At 38.6% G+C, this 21,592-nt stretch overlaps 1 protein-coding gene across 1 annotated transcript in view; it reads right to left on the bottom strand.

The window, feature by feature from the left end:
- RNF150 (ring finger protein 150) overlaps positions 1–12,853 on the bottom strand; it is a 72,371-nt gene extending 59,518 nt beyond the window's left edge. Inside the window, exon 1 of the mRNA XM_026698087.2 lies at positions 11,869–12,853. Coding sequence (XP_026553872.1) covers positions 11,869–12,379 — 511 coding nt within the window. The 5' untranslated portion in view covers positions 12,380–12,853. The remainder of the gene's footprint in view (positions 1–11,868) is intronic.
- Between the last annotated feature and the right edge of the window lie 8,739 nt (positions 12,854–21,592).

Below are 21,592 nucleotides of genomic sequence, written 5' to 3'. Positions count from 1 at the left end.
TCACGGCATCGTCACGTGACGTATCACAACTTTTCCTCCTTCGCTAAACTGGATGTGGGCATGGCCAGCACATGACACATCGAGCCTCGGCTGTGAGTTTGATAGCCCTGGTCTAGTAGTTAAGGCACCAGGCTTGAAATCAGGAAACTGTGAGCTCTAGCCCCCCTCTTAGGGATGAAAGCCAGATAAATGACTTTGGGCCAATGATTCTCACCCCACAACACACAGTTGGTCAATTCCACAGTGACTTTGACTCACAATAAAACTTTGCAACAATTAACTAAATCTCTAGGTTTATTTTTACATGCATGAAATATAAATCAATAAACCTATATCACAGAATTAGCTTGACAGCAATGATAGATCAAGAATATTAGAACCAGCCGTCTAACATAATAACATAGCCTTTTCCAACCTAGCACCATCAATGGGTGTTGAACCAACTCCTTTAGCAATCAAGGTCAACACTTTCAGTAATACTAACTGGTGACGTGGGAATTGAAGCCCAGCACATTTGGAAGACATTAGTCTAGTGAAGATTGCTACAATGGGAGGCACAGTTCAAATTCCACCAGGATACCCTTTATTGTTATTATCCCCTACCATGACTATCTCTGTTGGTGAAAATAGTATTGTAGAATCATTTTTAAAAGATTCAGTAATTTTGCTGAGGCTAAGATTATGTAATTTTTTTCTACTAACATGACAGCAGAGTACATAGTTGGTGGTAAAATATGGGCTTTAGAACTACTGATGATAGGCAGCAAAATGACTGGAGTTTTGAAGAACAACACAGAGAACATTTCTGTAAATAAAGCTGGACAGGACAGTTAAAAAAAGGCTGCCTTATGTTTGGTGAAATGAGGAAGAAAAAGAAATAATGACAAGAGAACAGACTTAGGGAGGGGAGACAGCCTAGTGAAAATCTTTAAACTGACAGGTGCTGACTCAGTCTATTCTGTTGGAATAGTCCTGCCTAAACAGCAGGCGGACTGGTGAGTTACATTTATAAGACTTACAAGTGCAGACAGATGCAGGTGAGGGCTAGAGTTGCTTAATGCTTTTGGATGTCTGGAGAATGAAGAGACAGTGAGAAGAATAGAGGGAGTTTACAGGAGGTTTACCTTTTTTCTGGGAGGTTTGATCTTTTCTATTAGTCCCAATCTAAGGTCCTATATGCTGGATCATTGGACACCTTAAATTCGTACAGGAAACATTGAATGCTAAGCCCATCTGTAATAATTCCTTGCTCCTGTACATTCTAAAGGTGGAAGAGCAAATAGATGTTGACTCTTTCACCAACATTTATCTAGGCCAAGGATGGAAGGATAGGGATTCCTCTGTCCAAAATCTACTAACTGGAATTCATGTGATATACCAATAGCACTTAGCAATTAGCACTTAGATTTATATACTGCCCCAATAGTGCTTTACAGGACTCCTGGACTGTTTACAATGTTAGCATATTGCCCCCAACAATCTGGGTCCTCATGTTTTTGACCTCAGAAGGATGGAAGGCTAAGTCAACCTGGAGCCAGTCAGGATCGAACTCCAAGCTATGAGCAGAGTTTGCCTACAATACTGCATTCTAACCACTATGCCAGTGATGCTGGGAATAACCTGGCTTGCTGCATACCATCTCCCAACTATCCAGGTACATCCCTTCCTAGACTTGACCTCATTGCTGGGCCAATGATAAAAAAGAATCTTCATTATGCATATTGAGGAGGACTTCAATTACTATCATTGAATACAGGTAGGTGTTAGAATTCATGACTGCCATGGCAACCATAAACTTGTCCCAAGATAGCCTGATCTGACTCATATGAAACCACACTCTGAATCTAGTGTTCATTTCATAATGACTAATTTGGGATCTGAAAGTGCAGAACATCAGTATTAGTCCATTGTCCTGATCAGATCACATTTGCTTTGCAGCTACTACCAACCTCCTAGGATATATGCACCCATGAACTTGATTCATTCCAGGCACCTTATGGATCAAGTTGGTTATACTATACAATTCAGTTTGCATGTAGAAGACCATAGCACAGGTGATAACACATGTTTTGTAATTCAAGAAAACTGGAATTAAATTCTAGTTACTTTTTCAAACATCTAGTTAAACTACTTGAATGCTGCTGCCACATAGGAATGACAGCATTGTGCTAAACAAATAATAAACTGAAACGGGTACAAAAAACTTTCAGCTGCTTTACCCTCAAGAAATATGTGGGTCCACATAATCAAAGGGAGAATATAACAAAATTTGCTTGTACTATATAAACAACTGTATTTAGTACATTTTCCTCCAAAATGCTACGTATGTTCATATTTTCATACAGTATAACATTGTTTACAAGCAAAATGAGACACAAGAAGGAGATGGATAACATTTCCTGCAATTGTGATGTTTATATATTATGTGGGCTGAAAAATTCTACCACAAAATGAATGGCAATCGAATTAAACCTCTACCCCTGAATATTTTTAACTTTACTTAGTATTTTTCTGGGCTTTTAATACATTTCATTCTTCTTCCATGAAAACATAATCTTTAAAAATACTCTTTTATTAGAGCTTGAAAATCCAACAATTTCCTCTATCTTGGTTTTTAAGGAGAGTTTAAGAAAACAGCTGGCAAAGCAGAGTTTCAATTTAGGAAGCCTCACCAAGTAATGCAATGAAGTTTGGTTTTCCAGATTCTGGAAATACTAGCCACCCTGTCATTCTGTGAGTCTATACTTCTACTAAATGTACAAATTCAGGAATTCTACACACGTAAAACGCATTAGTGGCAAAGAGAAATATAGATTATATGTATAGTGGTTAAAATGGCTAGGTTTGCATATTGTACACATAGCCATTATTTTTTAGCCAATGTTTCTTGAATATGTCACGGTGATGGATTCACCCTTTTCATAAAACCATAACCTATGACTATAAACATAGCTAGATACACAAATGTGAAAAATCAAAATCAAATATCAAATTATGACAAGTTGATAAATTTGCACAATCACTATCATCCTAATCCTAGGTTCAGATTGCCAGCAGTCATGATAATCATTGGATGATTATGTGCTAGTCATTAACCTTTTCTTGTAGTGAATTAATTATGCTACATTCCATGCAGCAAGATATCAAAAATTCCTGTGATAAATAAAATGAACAAATCGTATCTACTTATATGCAGGATTTTTTGTTTGTTTGTTTGTTGTCAGTGTGCTTTGCAGGCTGAGAATTCTGGAAAAGAAAGTGCCAATATCTCCTATCTTATTTCCAGATCATGGAGCAATATAAGTTATTCTAGGTTAAGTAACAGCAGAAGCTGAATCATAATTATGTTCTGTTCTCCAGATAGTTTTTTCCCACTTGAAGAAATGTAGTAAATAGTATCTGCTCCTCTGGATAAACCAGGTCAAAATATTCAACTCCACAGAAAGACCAAAATTATACTTTTACTGAGGTGGGCTATAAAAACAGAATCTTGCAAATCTGATTGTGCTGCACATCCTTCTCCCTCTTACCCTTCATGAATTAGGAAGGTATTTGTTTAAGTCACATCCAAATATTATCTTATTTCCCAACTTAAAGAATTTTTCAGCCCCCTTTGCTTAAATACAGTGCTGGCATATTTTTTCCAGGTCACTTCCGTTAAACTCTGCACCAGCAAAGAGGTATTTATTGGTCAGTATGATAATAACTATAGTTACAATGATACCAAACTCTTTGGGAAGTGCTGAAATGGCTATCAGTGTGTTTACAATGTTTAAGCTCATGTCAAGTGAAGCAGCCTAACAAAGTATGAACCTTTTATTTATTTTTATTTTTAAAAATAACATCCCTTTGTAATTCCAGACACCTTAATGCATCACTAATGCAAACTGTGTTTACTACTTTGAAAATGAGGTATGCAGAATTAGTACCCCTTAATTATGATGTTTGACAAAATCTTTGCTTTAGCCAGGTCCTACATTCAAAAGAAAAATAAAATTCCCTGCCAATATTTTAAAATATCAGTTTTGTTCCTGTATATATTAGATGAAATATACATTGGTGTAAGGCAGAGGTCTCCAAACTTGGCAACTTTAAGACTTGTGGACTTCAACTTCCAGAATTCTCCAGCCAGTATAGCTGGGAATTGAAGTCCACAAGTTTTAAAGTTGCCATGTTTGGGGACCCCTGGTATAGCAGTGGTGGGATTCAGTCAGTTTGCACCACTTTGGGAGAACTGGTTGTTAACTTTCTGAGCAGTTTGGTGAACTGGTTGTTAGAAGAAATCATTAGGGCAGAGAACTGGTTGTTAAATTATTTGAATCCCACCACTAGGTAAGGGGTACAGAAAAGTATGTATTTTCCTCTACTTACTAATACAGTTAACCATTGGGATTGTGTATTACAACCTCAGAGGAGAGGAGAGGAGAGGAGAGGAGAGAGAGGGGAAAAGAGAAAACAGCTTACAGAAGAATAATTTCAGAAATGGCACTATTATTCTTTCTGCCCAGTAGTACTTTTTCTTTTTACTGAAAAATGTTTTTTTCTTCGTTACCAGCAGGAATGTATTATTTGCCATACAGAATGCAATATAAAAAAATCTTCTGTGCCAGAGAGTTCAAAGCTATATATGGAAAAGAAGAAACAAGATGAGAAAATAGAAAGTCTTCTCCAACCACAAAGAAAGGGATATGTGCAAGCAACTGAAAACTTTAGAGAGATGTGTTCTCCATTCAATAACAGCGAAACAAAAACTTCAATGAGCCTAGAAAATTTACCTGAATGGATGTAATATAAGGAAAAGGTCAAGAATGTATTTATTTCAATGAATAAGCTCTTCTTTTTCACTTCAACGTTTCCATTATTTTCACCTCTTTATTTGTACAACTGCCTCACACATTTCACCACCACAAATGTAGGCACACTGCTTTTCTCATGAATCCATTTCATCTATAGATCCAGCTGAAATATATGCTTTACCTGATTCTTTGTGTGTGTGTGTGTGTGTGAGAGAGAGAGAGAGAGAGAGAGAGAGAGCGCAATTGTCTCTGATAGCAGAGAAGACCTTGACATTGAGATAGTGTGGTACCAGGAGTGGGCAACTTTTAATCCAGATCAGTTTAATTTAGTGTCTGATCTAGTGCAACATTCCTTTGGCTTGATTTCTCAAGGAAAATCTGGATAGCACTCAACCGTATCTGAACTAAACATAACAGATGCCAATATTGGAAATATAAATGGGGGCTTTAAACCTAAAGTTTCTTTAGGCAAAGTAAATTGCATGGTTCTCTGTCATTTAAATCTTTCATAATATTGCAGAATGGTTTGAAATGTTGCCCTGAACCCCGATTTCTATACTTATAAATGATTAGCAGAAGAAATTTCATTTCCTTGTCCTATAGGTAAAAATGACAACAATGTTGAGAAGCTGACTAAAAGAACCCTAAGAACACTATGAGTATTCAGCCCAAGAAAACCTCTGTTTCATCCTAAATAGGAATGCTGTTTATATGACACAGGCAATAATTGTCAGGATCCTGGGATACTGTCAAGTCATTTGTTGTTGCTCATTTGAACAGACTGGATACTGTCGATACTGTTGGCCAATTATGACCAGACCTCAAAGTTCTAGCCATTGCAGAGCCCCTGCAATCATGGGATCACAGTTTGGCACTTACAGTGGTTGCAGTTTCCCACAGTTGCTATTTGCCACCTTCCCTGCCAGCTATCTACAAAGAAAGTCAATGGGGAAGCCAGCAGGAAAGCTTGCAAGTTGCTGTGGTAAGTCTCCTTCACTTCCTGCGCTATTCATCTTGCCCTGCCTGCCATCCATCCCCTGGCCTTCCTGCAATCCACCTCTCAGCCAACCTGTGCTCACATCATGCTATTTCCCTGGCCTTCCTGCCATCTCGCACATCCTTTGCCAGACCTCCCAAGCCTTCCCTTGTCTCGCTCAACTCAAATGGCCCCTGCACCCTGGACCTTCCCTGCAGCACACTCTCCTCCATAGCACCCATGCTGCACTACCTCACCCAGGATTCCCACCGCTCCTCACTTAATGATTCACGCATCTTTGGATTATGACAGCAACTGGACTTTCAGGATTGTCATCAGCAAAGCAATGCAATTATGTGATGCTTTGCATTATGACTGCATTGCTTAGGAATGGTAATCCCGGTCCTCTTGCTGTCATAAATGATTTTTTTTTTAAACTGAGAATGCAACCAAATTTATAAGCAGCAGAATTGTAATCATTCATTATTAGCCATCACACCACTCAACCTAGCATCTCCCTAATATTTAACCCTAGCACACTGTTAGTGATCCGGATCTGTATTTTACTTCTGGCTCTTCCAATTCTGTCATTCTTATTATATATGGGGCATATAAAACAGGAAACAGGCAGTCTTATTTTACTCCCTTTCTGTAATTTTAATTCATAAACGAATTCTTTATTGTAAAGATTCTCTGGAAAACTACAGCTGTACTTTGACAATTTATCAGTGCCATAGATAATCTATTTTATGACATAATCTATACAATCAAAAGCCTTTTTTTCAATAAAAAATAAATATACAAAATGTTTCTGTTTTGTCTTCTTCATTTCTTTCACCTTACATTAACTATCTGATCACACTTCTCTACTTTTTTGAAACCAGACTGTACGTATGGAATGTTTCTTCCAGTGGTGGTATTCAAATAAAGTTGCCACCGGTTCGGTGGGCGTGGCTTAGTGGCCGCGCTTTGCGCACATGCACACTTTGCGCACATGTGCACGTCAAACACGCACTTTCCGCAGGCGCAGAGGCATTCTAACTTGCTTCCTGCAAGCCTACACGATGGTGGTTGCTGCAGCAGCTGCTGCGTGGCGTTATTCTGCATCGCACAAAGCAGCTGCGCTTTGAATTCTGGCCATAAAAGTGAGTATGGGAGCCTGGGTGGGCAGGTGGGCCAAACACAGAGAAGCGAAGAGAACCAGTTCAGTCTCCACTGCTCATCGCTGCTACCAGCTCTCCAGAACCAGGCAGAACCAGTCGAATACCACCACTGGTTTCCTCCCATGAATGGCTCAAATTTATCTGAATCAAAAGCTTGCTTGCATGAGACATTAGAATAGTTTAGTCAATTACAAACATTGGAATAGTTTAGTCAATTACAATCTCTGATGTCAGCCTTTTTTCATTTAACCTTATTCCTAATCATTTCCAATATCTGGACCATACAGTCTTACACCTTGCTGCTGACTCAGATCTGCATTTGTCCTGCAGCTTTAATCAGTTCTTTGGGCATTTTAGTTGCACCAGGTATTTGACAGTTGGTCTGTTATTTACACTATTTCACTTTTAAGTGCAGTCAGTTCCTAAATATGCTCTTTCTCTGCCAGTTGTTATTCTTTTCACCTCATTTGTAAAGAATTTCCTTCTTTTTTCAATTCCATTTGCTTTTCTTACTGTGGATTTCTTCCATGATTATTCAAATACTCTTATCATTGCTGTAAATTATCCTGTGATTTCTCGGATTTTCCTAAAAAAACATTTTACACCTTTACTATGGATTATTTTAGCTACACCTCTCCCTTGCCAGGAAAAATAGCACTACTGGAAGCTACTGGCAGCATGACTCCCAGGTTCACTGAAGCTAACAAATCATTCCATATCAAGATGATGTGGAATCCTGTAGGATGATGAAGCTAGATAACTCACAAGTTTTAACAGCTATCAACTTCAGGGCTAAATAAGAAGTGATCTGTAAAAAGATACACAAATATAGCATTATCCATGCGAAAGGTTTAAGATTTTTTTTTAATTTGGCATTATGCATTTGCCTGCTCTGCTATTCAAAGTTAACTGACCAAAGTATTCAACTCTGTGAATATAAAGTTTTCTTTTCCCATACACAAATATGCCACACAACACAACTAGACATTTTCAGAGACAGCATTATTGTTTTTATCTGGGGAGTCATTGGCTGATATGGGAAAAATGTGGAAGAACATTCCACTGTAATGTTTTCCATATGAGAATAAGTCTGCAATATATTATGTCAGCGCTAGTAGCTATAAGAATTGGTATAATCAACGAAATGCCAAAAACAGACAATACTAGGAATGGCACAAAATGCTGTCTGTGTTTTTTGAAAGCAATTCAAATGACACTGATATAAGCTCTATTTTTTTTAAAAAAAGGAAGGAATTAGGATATGGGTGCAGTAAAATAGGCATAATGACAATCAGCTTTGCTTCAAGACTAAAAGAAAGTTTACAATCAAGATGAAAGTGACAAGGAACTTCAGAATGTGGCTTTATCAGTAGATTTAGCTTTTGTATTAACCATACTTGTTGTATAAACCATAATTGCCTGACTCATACAGGAAAGTTAACCATAAGCTGTGGCTAGAAAATCAGACATCACTAATAATCTATAGCATAGCTCAGCAAGGGCAACGGAGCCTTTGCCTGCCTGCCTCTCTCTCTCTCTCTCTCTCTCTTTCTCTCTTTCTCTCTGCCTCCCTCCCTCCTTCCCACGATCTGAAACTAATTTCTCTAGGAATGCACTTTGATTATCAATAGCATCTTTCCTCTTATAGGCAACAGCATTTAAGGCAGCAAATTTCACTAGGGCTGCAGCAAAGTGAGATAAGTTTAAATATTTCTAGCCTGATACTTATCTAGTTTTCTCCATCACATCCATGCAGGTTAAGCATCTTGCACATAACAAGCCCACCGATATTCTGTTGTAACATCTTTAATTGTCCAGGATAGACAGTATCATGTAACTAATAGGACTTTTCCTCAAAGGAACAACACTGCTATAATGAATTTGAATTTGAGTAGATTAATGTAGTTTTCTCAGCTTGTGCAATTGTTGTATTGATGACTGATCCCGCCAATAACATAAAGTCTTCTTTTAGCCATGAATAAATTCACAAGTCTGTGAAGATGATCATGTTTTATACAGTTCCAGAGTAATTCTGGGATACTTGTGATAATTCCTGCTCTTAGGATGTTTACAACTTCAAAATCCTTTCCAACTACTGCAGCTCTTTAGACTGGACTAAATCATGTGAAAACCTTTCAGAAACAGACAGGAGGACTTACCAAATATAAGATTTATACTTGCCGAATTCTACTTGTGCTCTTTTAGATTCTAAGTCAGAGGTCTCCAGTCTTGGCAACTTTAAGAATTCTGGGAGTTGAAGTCCACAAGTCTTTAAGTTGCCAAGTTTGGGGACCCCTGTTCTAAGTAATGCTGACTTGTCTGTCCTAAAATACACAATACAAATGTAATATCATCTGTACTACAGGATTATAGTGAAGGTCACTGAATTAATTATCCTTTTTTTAAAGCAGAGAACTACTTCTAAATATATTTGCATATGTCCATAAAATTATAACAGATTAACTTCAGTACTTAAAAATAAGCATCCAAAAAAGCTGTGAATACTGAATGGCAGTTTGTGGCAGCTCGCTATTAAGAGAAATGGTGAAATATTTCTTGCAACACAAGTTATATGAATTTATATGGAAAAAACATATCATTTTAACTTTTAAACCTGTATTTTTTGTTGCATATTCCCAGCACACATGGTTTTCTATTTAAGTATCTGTCAGAATATTCTATTTACAATCTAAAATCAATGAACTAAACCAGGTTTTAGTGTCTAAAAATTTGTCACATTTCTTCTTAAAGCAATCAAAGTGTAAATGGTAGAGATGAATATAAAGGAATGATGTAGCATTCTGTTATTTGTTCTATTAGAGTTATTGAAATTATAATATAAAAATATATTGCTGCTATAAAGAAAGTTTCAGTTATGCCTAGAAAGCATAAAAGCCATTTGTTTTGTTTTAAAAAAAATACAGTGCTTCCCAATTTTCTTATCTAAAACATGCAGTTTGAATTTCTAAGGAAAACAGGAGACAGAATCAACAAAATACTTTCATGTTGCCTGTTCTTGTAATGCAGGAAACTTTATTACCTGCCTTTGAAGTCATTTAGATGGAAATAAATCCAATGAGATCTATATATGTATAATGTTCTGTTTTAAAAGAAAAAATGTAATTTTGTCTAATAGATTTCTCCCATTTGAAGAATAACTTCAACACTGTGGAAGGTTACTTTACTGAGTACCTTTTTATTTCATTGTTGAAGAAACTTCATATTTACTCTTATTTTGCAAACAAATATGAAATGGGTTTGGCAAGAAAATAGGATACAGAAATATCTTAAAATGGTGTATAACTGTGAATAGAAAGTTATTTTGGAAATTATAAAAAAGCAAAATGTCCTTACCTCTCACTAGGACAGAGTCCCCGAAGAAGCAGTCACAGGTGTTATCTGGGTATATGAGTAAGCTCCAATTTGTCCAAAGGACAGTATTAAAGTAAATACATAGCATGGACCTTTTAAGACTTACCTAACTTTTAAATTTGAAGCTATTTTGTAACATTTTCTAACAGTATGGCAAACTAGACTATGTACAGAAGCATTATCACATAACTTCAATGTTGTGTTGTGATAAATAACACAAAGGCTTACACTATATATGCAGACATTTTATGGGAAATATATACTGTGTGTGTGTGTGTGTCTGTGTAAAATATGAAATTAGATAAATTATTGTGGCCCTGAATCACAGGTATTATATTAAGATTGCAATTCCCAAGTAAAATCTTACAGCAGTAATTAATCTAATTGCATTCCTGGCATAGCACAGCTGCTTCTCAACTACAGTAACAGAAGCCAAAGAAGCCACTAAAACTGCTTACACTATTGCTACTCAGCATAGAAACCACAAACCCATGAACTCAGGAAGTGGCCCAGAACTTTCAAACTTTCCATGTTGCATCAAAAAGCACAGTATCAGTCAGCACAACTACTCCTTATTGGTCTCTGTGACTAAGATTTACAACTCTGTGTTGCTGGGAAATACTTTAACAACCTAAAAAGAAGAATTTAGCACAATAATCCTAGTGAACAGCTTACTGATTATAGACCAACTGACAAAATTTTTGAAAGAAAGGTTGAAAACAGTGGGATAAAACAGTGAAGGATTCTTCAGCTTTGCTAACATTATTCCAATAGGTACTCTATCTTAACCTTGATGTATTGTCCCTCTACTCCATTATAAAATGCACTATATTCCATCAAAGCTCCTACTTGCAGCAATCTTCTACTTCCTGTTAAAACTACTCCTGATAAGCTTCTGATGTCTCTCCCACAATTTTTCAAGGCTGTGTTCACATCCTAGGGATGTTTAATAAGCAGTGATTGGTTAAAATATATTATCTGGTTTTATATAAGCTAGGGAGCCATAAACCAAGGACATTTACAAGGTTTATCCAACACATTCAGCTAAAATGTGTACGGCTACCTTGTGATTCAGTATGCTGTGCTATCCCACAAATATTTATGAATGAACATGATGGTTCATTGCATTGTGCAAAGTCAGTTAACCAAGCTTTGGTTAGCTAAGTGTTAGCATCTTGTGCGACACATTAGCCTACTGTGCAACCACTGACCTCTTCCCTTGCCCCACCTGACCTTGCCCTCCCTCGGTGGTTTTTGTCCATTGAAAAGCCTCCTTGCATCTGCTGTCATTCAATCCAACCCTTCCCTGGTCAAGGCGTCCCACTTTCACTGCTCCACTGTTCAAGATAACAATGAAGGGGGATCACTAGATCTTGCCTGGTAATAAGACAGGCGCATAGCCAGACCTCGGGATGTTACCCCGGGCTAAGCCTGGGCTATTAATAGCCTCTTTGGCTATTTGGCAGCTTAACCGAGTCCAGAAGTGAAATCCTCCAACGGAGACGTGCAGACGAACGGACGGGGGGGTGGGGTGGGGGGGAAGGTTGTGCCTCCCACTCACCTGAGGGGGGCATCGTAAACGTCTCGTTGGTGTTGCTGGAGCCGAAGTTGTAGATGACCACGGCTGAGGCGTTTTGGGAGGCGGCGTGCCGAATCTTCTCCTTGCAACTACAATTCCCTATAGGGACAAGGGCGATCCAGAGCTTGCCGGGGCCCGGCACGGCGAACCTAGCGTTGGGGTCGCAAGCTTGCCTGTCAGCGGTCGCCGAGGTCATCACCACCTGCCCCCAGACCTCGTTTTTGGGCGAATGTTCCCCGTAGCGGCCACACTCCGTTTTTTCGCTACGCAGCTCACTGCCGGCGCCGACGCCGACGCCGGGATCTGGATAAGTGATGTTCACGAAGGCCGTGTACCATTCTTCTTTTTCGGCCACGGTGAAATCCAGGCAGAGCAGATGCACGAAACAAAAGGAAAGCAGCCATGTTGAAAGAGCCAGGCTGCGGCACGCTTGTATCACAGACATTGCCATCTTCGGCGGCTCCTGCTCGCCCCCCCGTGCGCGCGTCTGCATGGGGGCGAGCGAGCGCGCGCGAGGGGAGGCGCGTGGGGACCCGCCGCTCCGCGCGAAGCCGAGCCAAGGTGGGCGAGCGGCTCTCACCTTTGCAACCCGAAGGCTGGCATTTCGCCCCTGCGGCGCGAATCCAAGCGGAGCGCCCCGCCGCCGCCTCAGCCGTGGCCCGCCTAGCCTCGCCTCACGCCTCTGCAGCCGTCGGCAGCTCAGGGGAGAGACGGGAGGCTTCGGCTGGCGCGCCTGGCCAAAAGGGCGCCTTTTCGGTCCCGGCGGGGCTTCTGGAAGAGAGCGGTCGAAGCGGCTTCTGCCTCCTCCTGCCAGCGGAAAGAAAAGCCCCGAGGAGACGGGCTTCGCGCGCTGCTCCGGCGGCGTCGAGTCGGCTTCTGCTCTTGACCTCTCCCATTCCTCCCCAGCCCTGCCCGGCTAGGTTTACGGCCGACTCTCGCCAGCGGAAATGTTTTGTTTGGGGAGAGAAAGGGGGGAGTTGAAGAGCTGGAAGGGGTCGTTCGCAGGAGGAGCTTGGATGTGATGTCAAGAGCTCCCGCCGCTCCGCTTCGGAGCCAGCGCGGTCCCGGAGAAGCAGGGTCGACCTCTGCCGGTAGACGGGGAGAAGGCAGCGCCAAGAAGACGCGCTCAGGCGGGAGGCTGCCGGCAAGGTGAACCCTTGGAAGCGCCGAGGCAGCCCTGGCTCGAATCCGAAAGAATTTCCCTCGCTCCACATTCCTACCCCGATAGACTCACCGATTGGCGCGTCGCTAGATAGTAGAGTCCTCGGGTGCTGAATGGACGGAGAGGTCTGATAATCCTTTGCCATAAAGCGAATCCACAAAAAAGGCGGGTGGGGAGAGGTTTGAACTCTCCAAGAAATATCAGAGTGAAGCTTGACCGGGCACTCTTCGGCCTGATAGTTCAACGGGAAGAACTGCTGCTGTCCTGTATGTGAATTAAGGCTTTCCCGCTTTCACATTTATTTTCGGCATAATCAATACTACCACTTATCTACTTCAAGAGTGACCTTATTTTTATTTCTTCAGTTTCTATCCATAGTTGTAGTTAAATCAAATGACCCTACGATGTCCACATTACAGACAATAAGAATTAAAAGAACAAGCAATCAAAATAACATTTAAAACAACAGTATGATAAAACACAGTTGAATTTAAAAATTATAAAAATGGGCCTAACAATCCCAATGCTCATACTTCAAAAGCTCTCCTAAACAACTTTCAATTCTTTCCTAAAGCCTTATAAAGTGGGAGCTGAGTGAATATCGGGAAGAAAGGTAATCCATGAGACAGATCTTTCCCCAGAAAGACTGCGCCCGGGATACTTCTCATGTCACAAAAATGAGTTTCACAAGTGTTGAGTTACAAATAAGTGGAAAAAGCAGTCCTGGCGATACTTTCATGCCAAGTCAGAGTGGGGTGGAATAGAATAGAATAGAATAGAATAGAATAGAATAGAATAGTTTATTGGCCAAGTGTGATTGGACAGGCTTTAATAGTAGTGAAAAAAACCTACCATTTGAATGGCTCTTGGAAGTGAATAGAAAGCTATTCCAGAGCTCACAACACTGGTATCCCATATCGTGTGTAACACCAATTGTAGATTCTGGGTAATTCTTCAAAGGGGAACCTTCTATAGAGTTCATTTCAGTCCAAGCAACTATGATGAGGGCATAAGTTACTGTTGTGACATCATATTCCAAGGTTCACCCACTAGAACTGAAAAAAAAATATTTCCTGACTTCCATCTGTCAATCAAATAGCACTTCTGAATCCTGCAGGAGCCCCCCTCTCCCCTGAAATTGTTCCTGTAGGGACAGTGCCATCCTCATCAAGAGATATCACTGGAAACGACAGAAAACTGCAACATGCAAACAATAACAGCCTCTTAGGACATGGGAACATTCAATTCAACTTGAAAATTCTCAACTGGAACTGGTTATTATGGGAATGAGAACCCACTAGAAAATCCCAAGGTGTGGAATTAACTAAATAATCAGGGAAATTCTAAAACAAAGCAAATAGTACACCAATTCTGATTTTTTGTAAAGCAAACTACATGGGTGTACCCATGTGGTCATCAGACATCAAATGTAACTTGAAGGTTTTATTTCCAGAGCAAATGGCCATTTCTAAGTTACAAATCAGCCATTCTCTTTCAGCCCAACACATTCCAAAACTTTCGGGAGAAAAAGTAAGGCAGAGCCTTCACACATACTATGTTGAATTCTTGTAAAAAATCTAGACGTACAAACAATAATAAAACTGAAAGCTCCATTTCATAAAACTTGAGTTAAGAACTGTTTCGTGCTTTGTTTTATTTTGATCATTAAGAAAATAATTGACTGAGCACAAAAACATTTTAGCAAATGTTTTAAATAAAAGTAGTCATGGATTTAACTGTTATGCACAAGAAAGAGATGACTTTCTATTACATAGTTGATTCACATGCTGTACATTTGGTTTACTGGAGCTCAGTTTATTAACTAAAATATACAATGGTTCTGTGTTTTACATGGACAAAGCTCTTAGCTTGATACAAAAGAGGAAACGAAACAAGGAGTTTGGACTAGTTCAAGATGCTGCAACATCTTTCACATTTGTTTAAAAAGGGACTCCTGCAAGGGAAAGAAAGAAGGCACAGGAGCTGCATAAAAACAGGCATGTGCACATTCCAGATTGTGAATTGCAAGCCTGGAGCAATCACCCCAAATCCAACAGAGCTTACTTTGTCTGCCTTTCAACTTACAAAGAAATAGCCTTAAATGCAGACATTTTCACATTTATCTGTGAAACACCAGTTTTGAATCACCCAGTGATAATGTGTAGATTAGTCCTTGAGAAGCAGCATCCAACCACTCAATCTGTTAAATGCATAGTGTCTATGTTACTTCATGGGACTACAAAATCACAGTGTTGGCTATCTTATTTAAAAATTTGAGTAGTGCTAATGAGATTAGGCACACATTTAAAACTGTGTTAGAAACAACTTGAGAGAATATATTAAGTATGAGGTCCATACTATAATCCAATATGAAAGAGGATTATATCCTTTTATATAACCTGATTATAATTATACAATTATAGCTACAGAACTATTAGTAGTTCTGTGAGGTACAGCACCAAAACAAATATGTTAAGATTTATTTCTCTGACTTTGTATCAGTTTGGTTTTTTCCAACGTATAATTTCAGCCTGGATTCAATCTTGATGGGGTTTTTTTTAATATCAAGGCTGAACTTTGGAATGTAGACATTTATAATAAAAATAGCAACTGAGCAAATATGAAGTGCTTTTCTCCTCCTTGCTGAATATAAATCACTGTGGCTAAGTCCACACAATAGATTGCCACAATTTGTTTAACAATAGTTAATCACAGTAGTCAATTGTCTGGGTTCACACCATGCACTAAACCAAGAATACAAACAGCAGAGCCCTGGAGCACATTGCAGAGCTCTAGAGCAGGGGCCTCCAACCTTGGCAACTTTAAAACCTGGGGACTTAAAGCTTTGCTGGCTGAGGAATTCTGGGAGTTGAAGTCCACAAGTTGGAGACCCCTGCTCTAGAGTGTGTGTCATTCTTTTATCTTTTCTGAATTTGATGGATTGGGGAGATATTAAGTAGTAAAATAAGCCATTAAAAAAACAATTTGGGACTGTATACATTTGGGACTGTATAAGGTCCCAAAACCATGAAAAAGGGCTTTCAGCTCTACATACTGTGACTTCTTTCTTTTTAAAAAGTTGAAAAATAAGTGCTATAATCTTGAAAAAGATTCTCGTTATCTAATGAAGAAACAATAATATACGGGTAGCCCTCAACTTACAACCACTCACTTGGTGAACATTTGAAGTTACAGTGGCACTGAAAAAAGTGACTCATGACTGTTTTTCCCACTTAGGATTGTTGCAGTTCCCCATGGTCACATGATTTGGCTGCTTGGCAAGTGGCATGTATATATGACAGTTGCATGGTCCCAGGGTCATGTGATTACCATTTCTAACCTTCCCGTTGACATCCAACTAGCAAAGTCAATGGGGGAAGCTAGACCTTATGATTCATTTAAAAACTACAGTGATTTGCTTAACAACAGTGGCAAAACAGATAATAAATGAGGCACAACTGACTTAAAAATGGCCTCGTTTAGCAACATTAAGTTCAATTGTGGTCAAAAGTCATGGACTACCTGTACACTACATTTGAAAGAAGTACTTACCTCATACAATATTAAAACAGAAGGTAACAATTTACAAAATACAGGTAGTCCTTGACTTATGATGATTGAGCCCAACATTTATGTTGTTAAGTGAGACATTTGTTAAGAGAATTTTGCCCCATTTTATGACCTTTCTTGCCAAATTTGTTAAGTAAATCACTGCAGTTGTTAGGTTAGTAACATGGTTGTAAAGCGTCTCTGGATTCCCTATTGACTTTACTTGTCAGAAGGTCAAAAAAGCTAATCACATGACTCCGGGACACTGCAACTGTCATAAACTTGAGTCAATTTCCAAGAGTCTGAATTTTGATCATGAGACCATGTGGAATCCTGCAATGGTTTTAAGTGTGAAAAATGGTCATAAGTCACTTTTTGAGTGCTGTTGTAACTTCAAATGGTCACTAAAGTCCTGTAAAGAAAAAAAACAGTAAAGAAAAAAACCTGTCTCTCTCCCACATTTAAAATGGAGCCCTGGATATGCAACCAAGGCTGCGCACCTAAATGATCCATTGTGATTTACAGCTACAAAAGCTGGGTTCACATAAGCGTGCAACTCCAAAATCAAAACATACAGTTGCAATCCCAGCTGGTGACTATTTTAAGACTGGGACTGTCCTTCCACAGCTGCCAAAATCTTATCAAACACAGCTGTAGAAGAATTGTGAGCCAATATTTGGCCTGAATCCACAATTCCTGCACTCTTTCCAATTGCAGCCTAAGAGCAAAATCATTCAAGAAAGAAAGGAGCTGATGAAAATCTAGCTCAACTTTGCTACAGTAGCTGGAGTTGATGGAAATTGTCACCTTTTATTCTCTCTTACAAACTTGCATGTTAGGATTTTGATGAAAACTATCTTTGATGTACAATATATAGAGCTTACTAAAAAGAATGCGCCAGTGGCAGAATTAATGTTCTCTTTTGTTTGACAACACACATGCATGCATAAACACACAACTGGTTTCAAGATAACACTTGGGATTTAAAGCTTGCTAAGTATGATTGGGGATTAACTATGCCTAGGGAGAACCAGTCTGGTGCAGCGATTAAGAGTTCAGAGTTGCTAGGAACTAGGTTCATAAGAACAGAAATCCTGCAGAACTGAGAATTCTGAAGGACACTTGACAGTCCATGTGGATTGTATGGTAATGTCAAGTTGCAACATTAGCTCAAAACTATGGATACTGTAATGCTGTACATCTGAAGGGAACTTTGGTGTAAGCTGCTTTTTATCTCTCTACTATTTAAGCTGTAGGCAGTTGGGAATGAATTATTGTTCCATCCGCCTTTATGTCAGAAAAACTTCTGTATCATTTAATTTCCACACTCCTGTAACTAGAAATTTTGTTTATCTTTCCTATATTAGGGCATCTATTCAATCATAAGTGATACCCAAACTTACCTTTTAAAAATGATTTTTTAATGTAATGCTTATTTTAGGTAAGATTAATAAACCTATTCAGATGGAGGTTAAATTAATCATAATTAGGCTTTTGCATTCAAAATTAGAATCTGCATCTGTAGGAAATTCATGGGAATCCAGGCATCTTCTTTTATGCAAAGGCTTTGATCTCAGATTACTTATCAGAATTTACATACACACACACACACACACACACACACACACACACACATGAAATCACTCTATAAATATCATGTTTGCAAGACCCACCAGTTCTTTTAGACTTATGTTCATTTTTTACAATTAAATAGACTACCATGCTGCATAACATATTCACCATTATCTTTATATTTAGTCTTGTAGGTATCCTTCGAAAACAAAATGTTTAAAAATGACCAGAAAAATGCAGCACAGTTGCAGAGGTCCTTGTGGCAGGAAAAGGTAGAATTCTGAACAAATTACTGAACATTGATTGCATATAAAAAGAAGCCATTTTTATTTTTGAAAATAATACAGTAGGCATTCCACAGCACTTCATCAATTTCCAATGAATACAAATAAAAGTCTAATACTACATTAGGCTTTTAAAAAGTCTCAGAAATACCATACTGTATAGCATATGTTCTGATTTTGTAGCTAGAAAGCCTGTAAAGCTTGCCAAATAATACGAAAAAATGAAGAATGAAAATTGAATCCAGATTTTTATTTGAATTTAAATTTCAATGAAATGCAAAACATTTACATTAAATGAATCCAACCCACAAATGGAAATAATTCCCACTCAATTCATTTAGGATGATCTTCTGATAGGCACAGGATCCTGATGTTAATTAGGTGCACTTTCCCACACTTACTAGCTTACTTTAAAGATATATTTTGCATTGTGAAATTATTTCAAGTTAAGGAATTCTCTTCTACACCTAAGTATGGAACACACTATGTTGAGCAGTGAGCTTTTTAAAGTCCTGGCAGACCAATATTGTGCCAAGTAATAAAACAGCTATATATACTATTTACATTCAGAATAAGATCAAGTTAATTTTAACTATTTTTACTTGTATAAATGCTTGATCTGGACTGAAATCAAATGGCCCTTCCCATGTTTTACTCTCTCTACAGCAAGAAGTCTTTTGGCTAGAATTCCGTATATTCCTTGAAAAATAAACAAACCTAATATACAAGCGAATTAATATCAAGATTGCCACTGGAGGGTGATATTGTTCCATGAATGCTGTAAGTCTTTGGCAGTCGTTTTTGAAGTATCTCAGATATAGGATCGTTCACTTGCCTTAACTCTCACCAATATTTATGAAAGCATCTATTAAAAGGATTTAAACTAGTCATATTCTGCACATATAAAGTATATAGCAATAGCACTTAGACTTATATACTGCTTCATAGTGCTTTCATAGCTTTTTCTCAGCAGTTTACAGAATCAGCATATTTTCCCCCAATAATCTAGGCCCTCATTTTACTGACCTCGGAAGGATGGAAAACTGAGTCAATCCTGACCCAGTCAGAATTGAACTCCTGGCAGTCAGCAGAATTAACCTGCAATTAACCTGCATTCTAACCATTGCACCACCATTTTTTAACGACCCTGTGGTCCCTTAATTCAGGGTAGAGTTGGTACGACTGGATGGAGCTGAGCATTTACAGGCCACAAGCCCTTCCTAATGCATTCATAGGTTATAAAAAAATGAATATAAGTGCAAAAATTGAAGTTTTCTCACTTCCTCACTAATCATTAACTATCAGCCACTATTTTTTTGTCCATGATCTGTCCCATCATTTTTCTTTTTTAGAAAAAAAAGTTAAGCAGATGGTAAAGTGACATGCAGCAAACACCTTGTTTTCTCACATACTTTCTTAGAAAACAAAAATGGCAAAAAAACTGCAACATATTACTTGTTAGAAAATATTCTCACCTGAAAAAAAAAAGTCAGATCTTACAAATGGATGAAGAACATCCTTACCTGTTTGTCTACTAGTGAATGAGTGGTCAACCTTACACAGAAAGTACCAAGTTTGAAGATACTACTCAGGGAAAAAATACCAATTACCTATTTTGTATGATGGCACAGTGGATTCTGATAGGAAAGCTGACTAAGAAATGTTGCTATGGTAGCACTTTCTCCTAATTCTAGATAGATGAAACTGGCTATGATTATGCAGTTAGGAAAAGGTTTGAGTAACAGACTATTTTAACAGTAATGTTTCTCATTTCAGCTGAGCTGGTATAAAAGAGACAATAGAATACAGAAGAATCATATCATATATAGAATCATTCAACGAAGTTGAATGATTTTCAGCTTATATTTAAAACTGCAGAACTTGTGGTCAGTGCCGAAGTGGTAGCCAGTTAAACTATCTACTTCCTATTAAAGTATAGCAGAATTAGTTGCCTTGTGGATGGAGATTGTTATGGGCCAAGCAAATTCAATAGTGCACATGTACTTTGTCCTCACAATGTTAGCAGCACTAATATACAGTTAGGAACATTTTAGATGGCATATCTTTTCTAAATTTGGTGCACTCTAAATGCATTGGCATTATAAATCCCAACAAAGCTTGAGGAAAGTTCATCTATGTAGGACTACTACCTAGATGTAGTAGTCCTACATAGGCAACAAAAATTTGAATGACCAGTAGAGGGTAGCAAAGACACAGCATGTTTTAAACATCTTTTTTTTTGCAGTTTGGATAATATACATATATTAGATTTATATCTTGCCTTTTATCAATGTTCTTTAAGCTGACATTATACAACTCCTTATTTTTTCCTGTATAATAACAATCCCATGAGATAGATTGATTTGCAGCTGAACAACCATTTCAAAGTTAGTCATCAAACATTTCTGTTTGAAGGTGAATTGTTCCTAGCCCAATATAGAATACAGAATGACGAAGTTGAAAGGGACCTTGGGGTCTAGTCCAACCCCCTGCCCAAGCAGGAGATCTATATCATTCTGAACAAATAGCTGTCCAATATTTTCTTAAAAGCCTCCAGTGGAGAAGGCACCCATGTCTGAAAACAAACCATTCCACTGATCGTTTTTGCTGTCAGAAAATTTCTCCTTAGTTCCATCCATTACTTCTTGTCGTGCCCTGAGGTACTTTGGAGGATAAATTGTTCCCCTCGTTTCTGTGACAGCCTGTCATATATCAGAAGACTTCTATTATGTGGTTCCTAATCCTTCTCTTTGTTAAGACTAGACATATCCAGTTCCCACAACCATTCATCATGTTTTAGCCTCCTGATCCCTAATCATTTTTTGTTGTTCTTCTCTGCATTCTTCTAGAGACTCAACATCTTTTTTGTATTTTGGTGACCAGAACCTGTCAAGTGTGCTCTCACCAGGGCAGTAGTAGTACTAATACTTCATGTGATCTTGATACTATTCCTCTGTTGATGCAGCCTAGGATTGCATTGGGTTTTTTGGCAGTTGCAGCATATTGGTCACTTGTACTTAAGCAGTTGTCCAGTAGGACTCCTAGTTCCCTCTCACAATTACTGCTGTTGAACCATGTACCACCTATTCTATATATATATGCATCTGATTTTTCTTGCTTAAATGTAAAACCTTACTTT

This window comes from Pseudonaja textilis, chromosome 6 (assembly GCF_049901715.1).
Source record: "Pseudonaja textilis isolate UNSWEBS1 chromosome 6, rPseTex1.2, whole genome shotgun sequence".
Taxonomy (NCBI): domain Eukaryota; kingdom Metazoa; phylum Chordata; class Lepidosauria; order Squamata; family Elapidae; genus Pseudonaja; species Pseudonaja textilis.
Note: the sequence above shows the minus strand (reverse complement) of the source record. Positions and strands in the feature narration are given on the sequence as shown.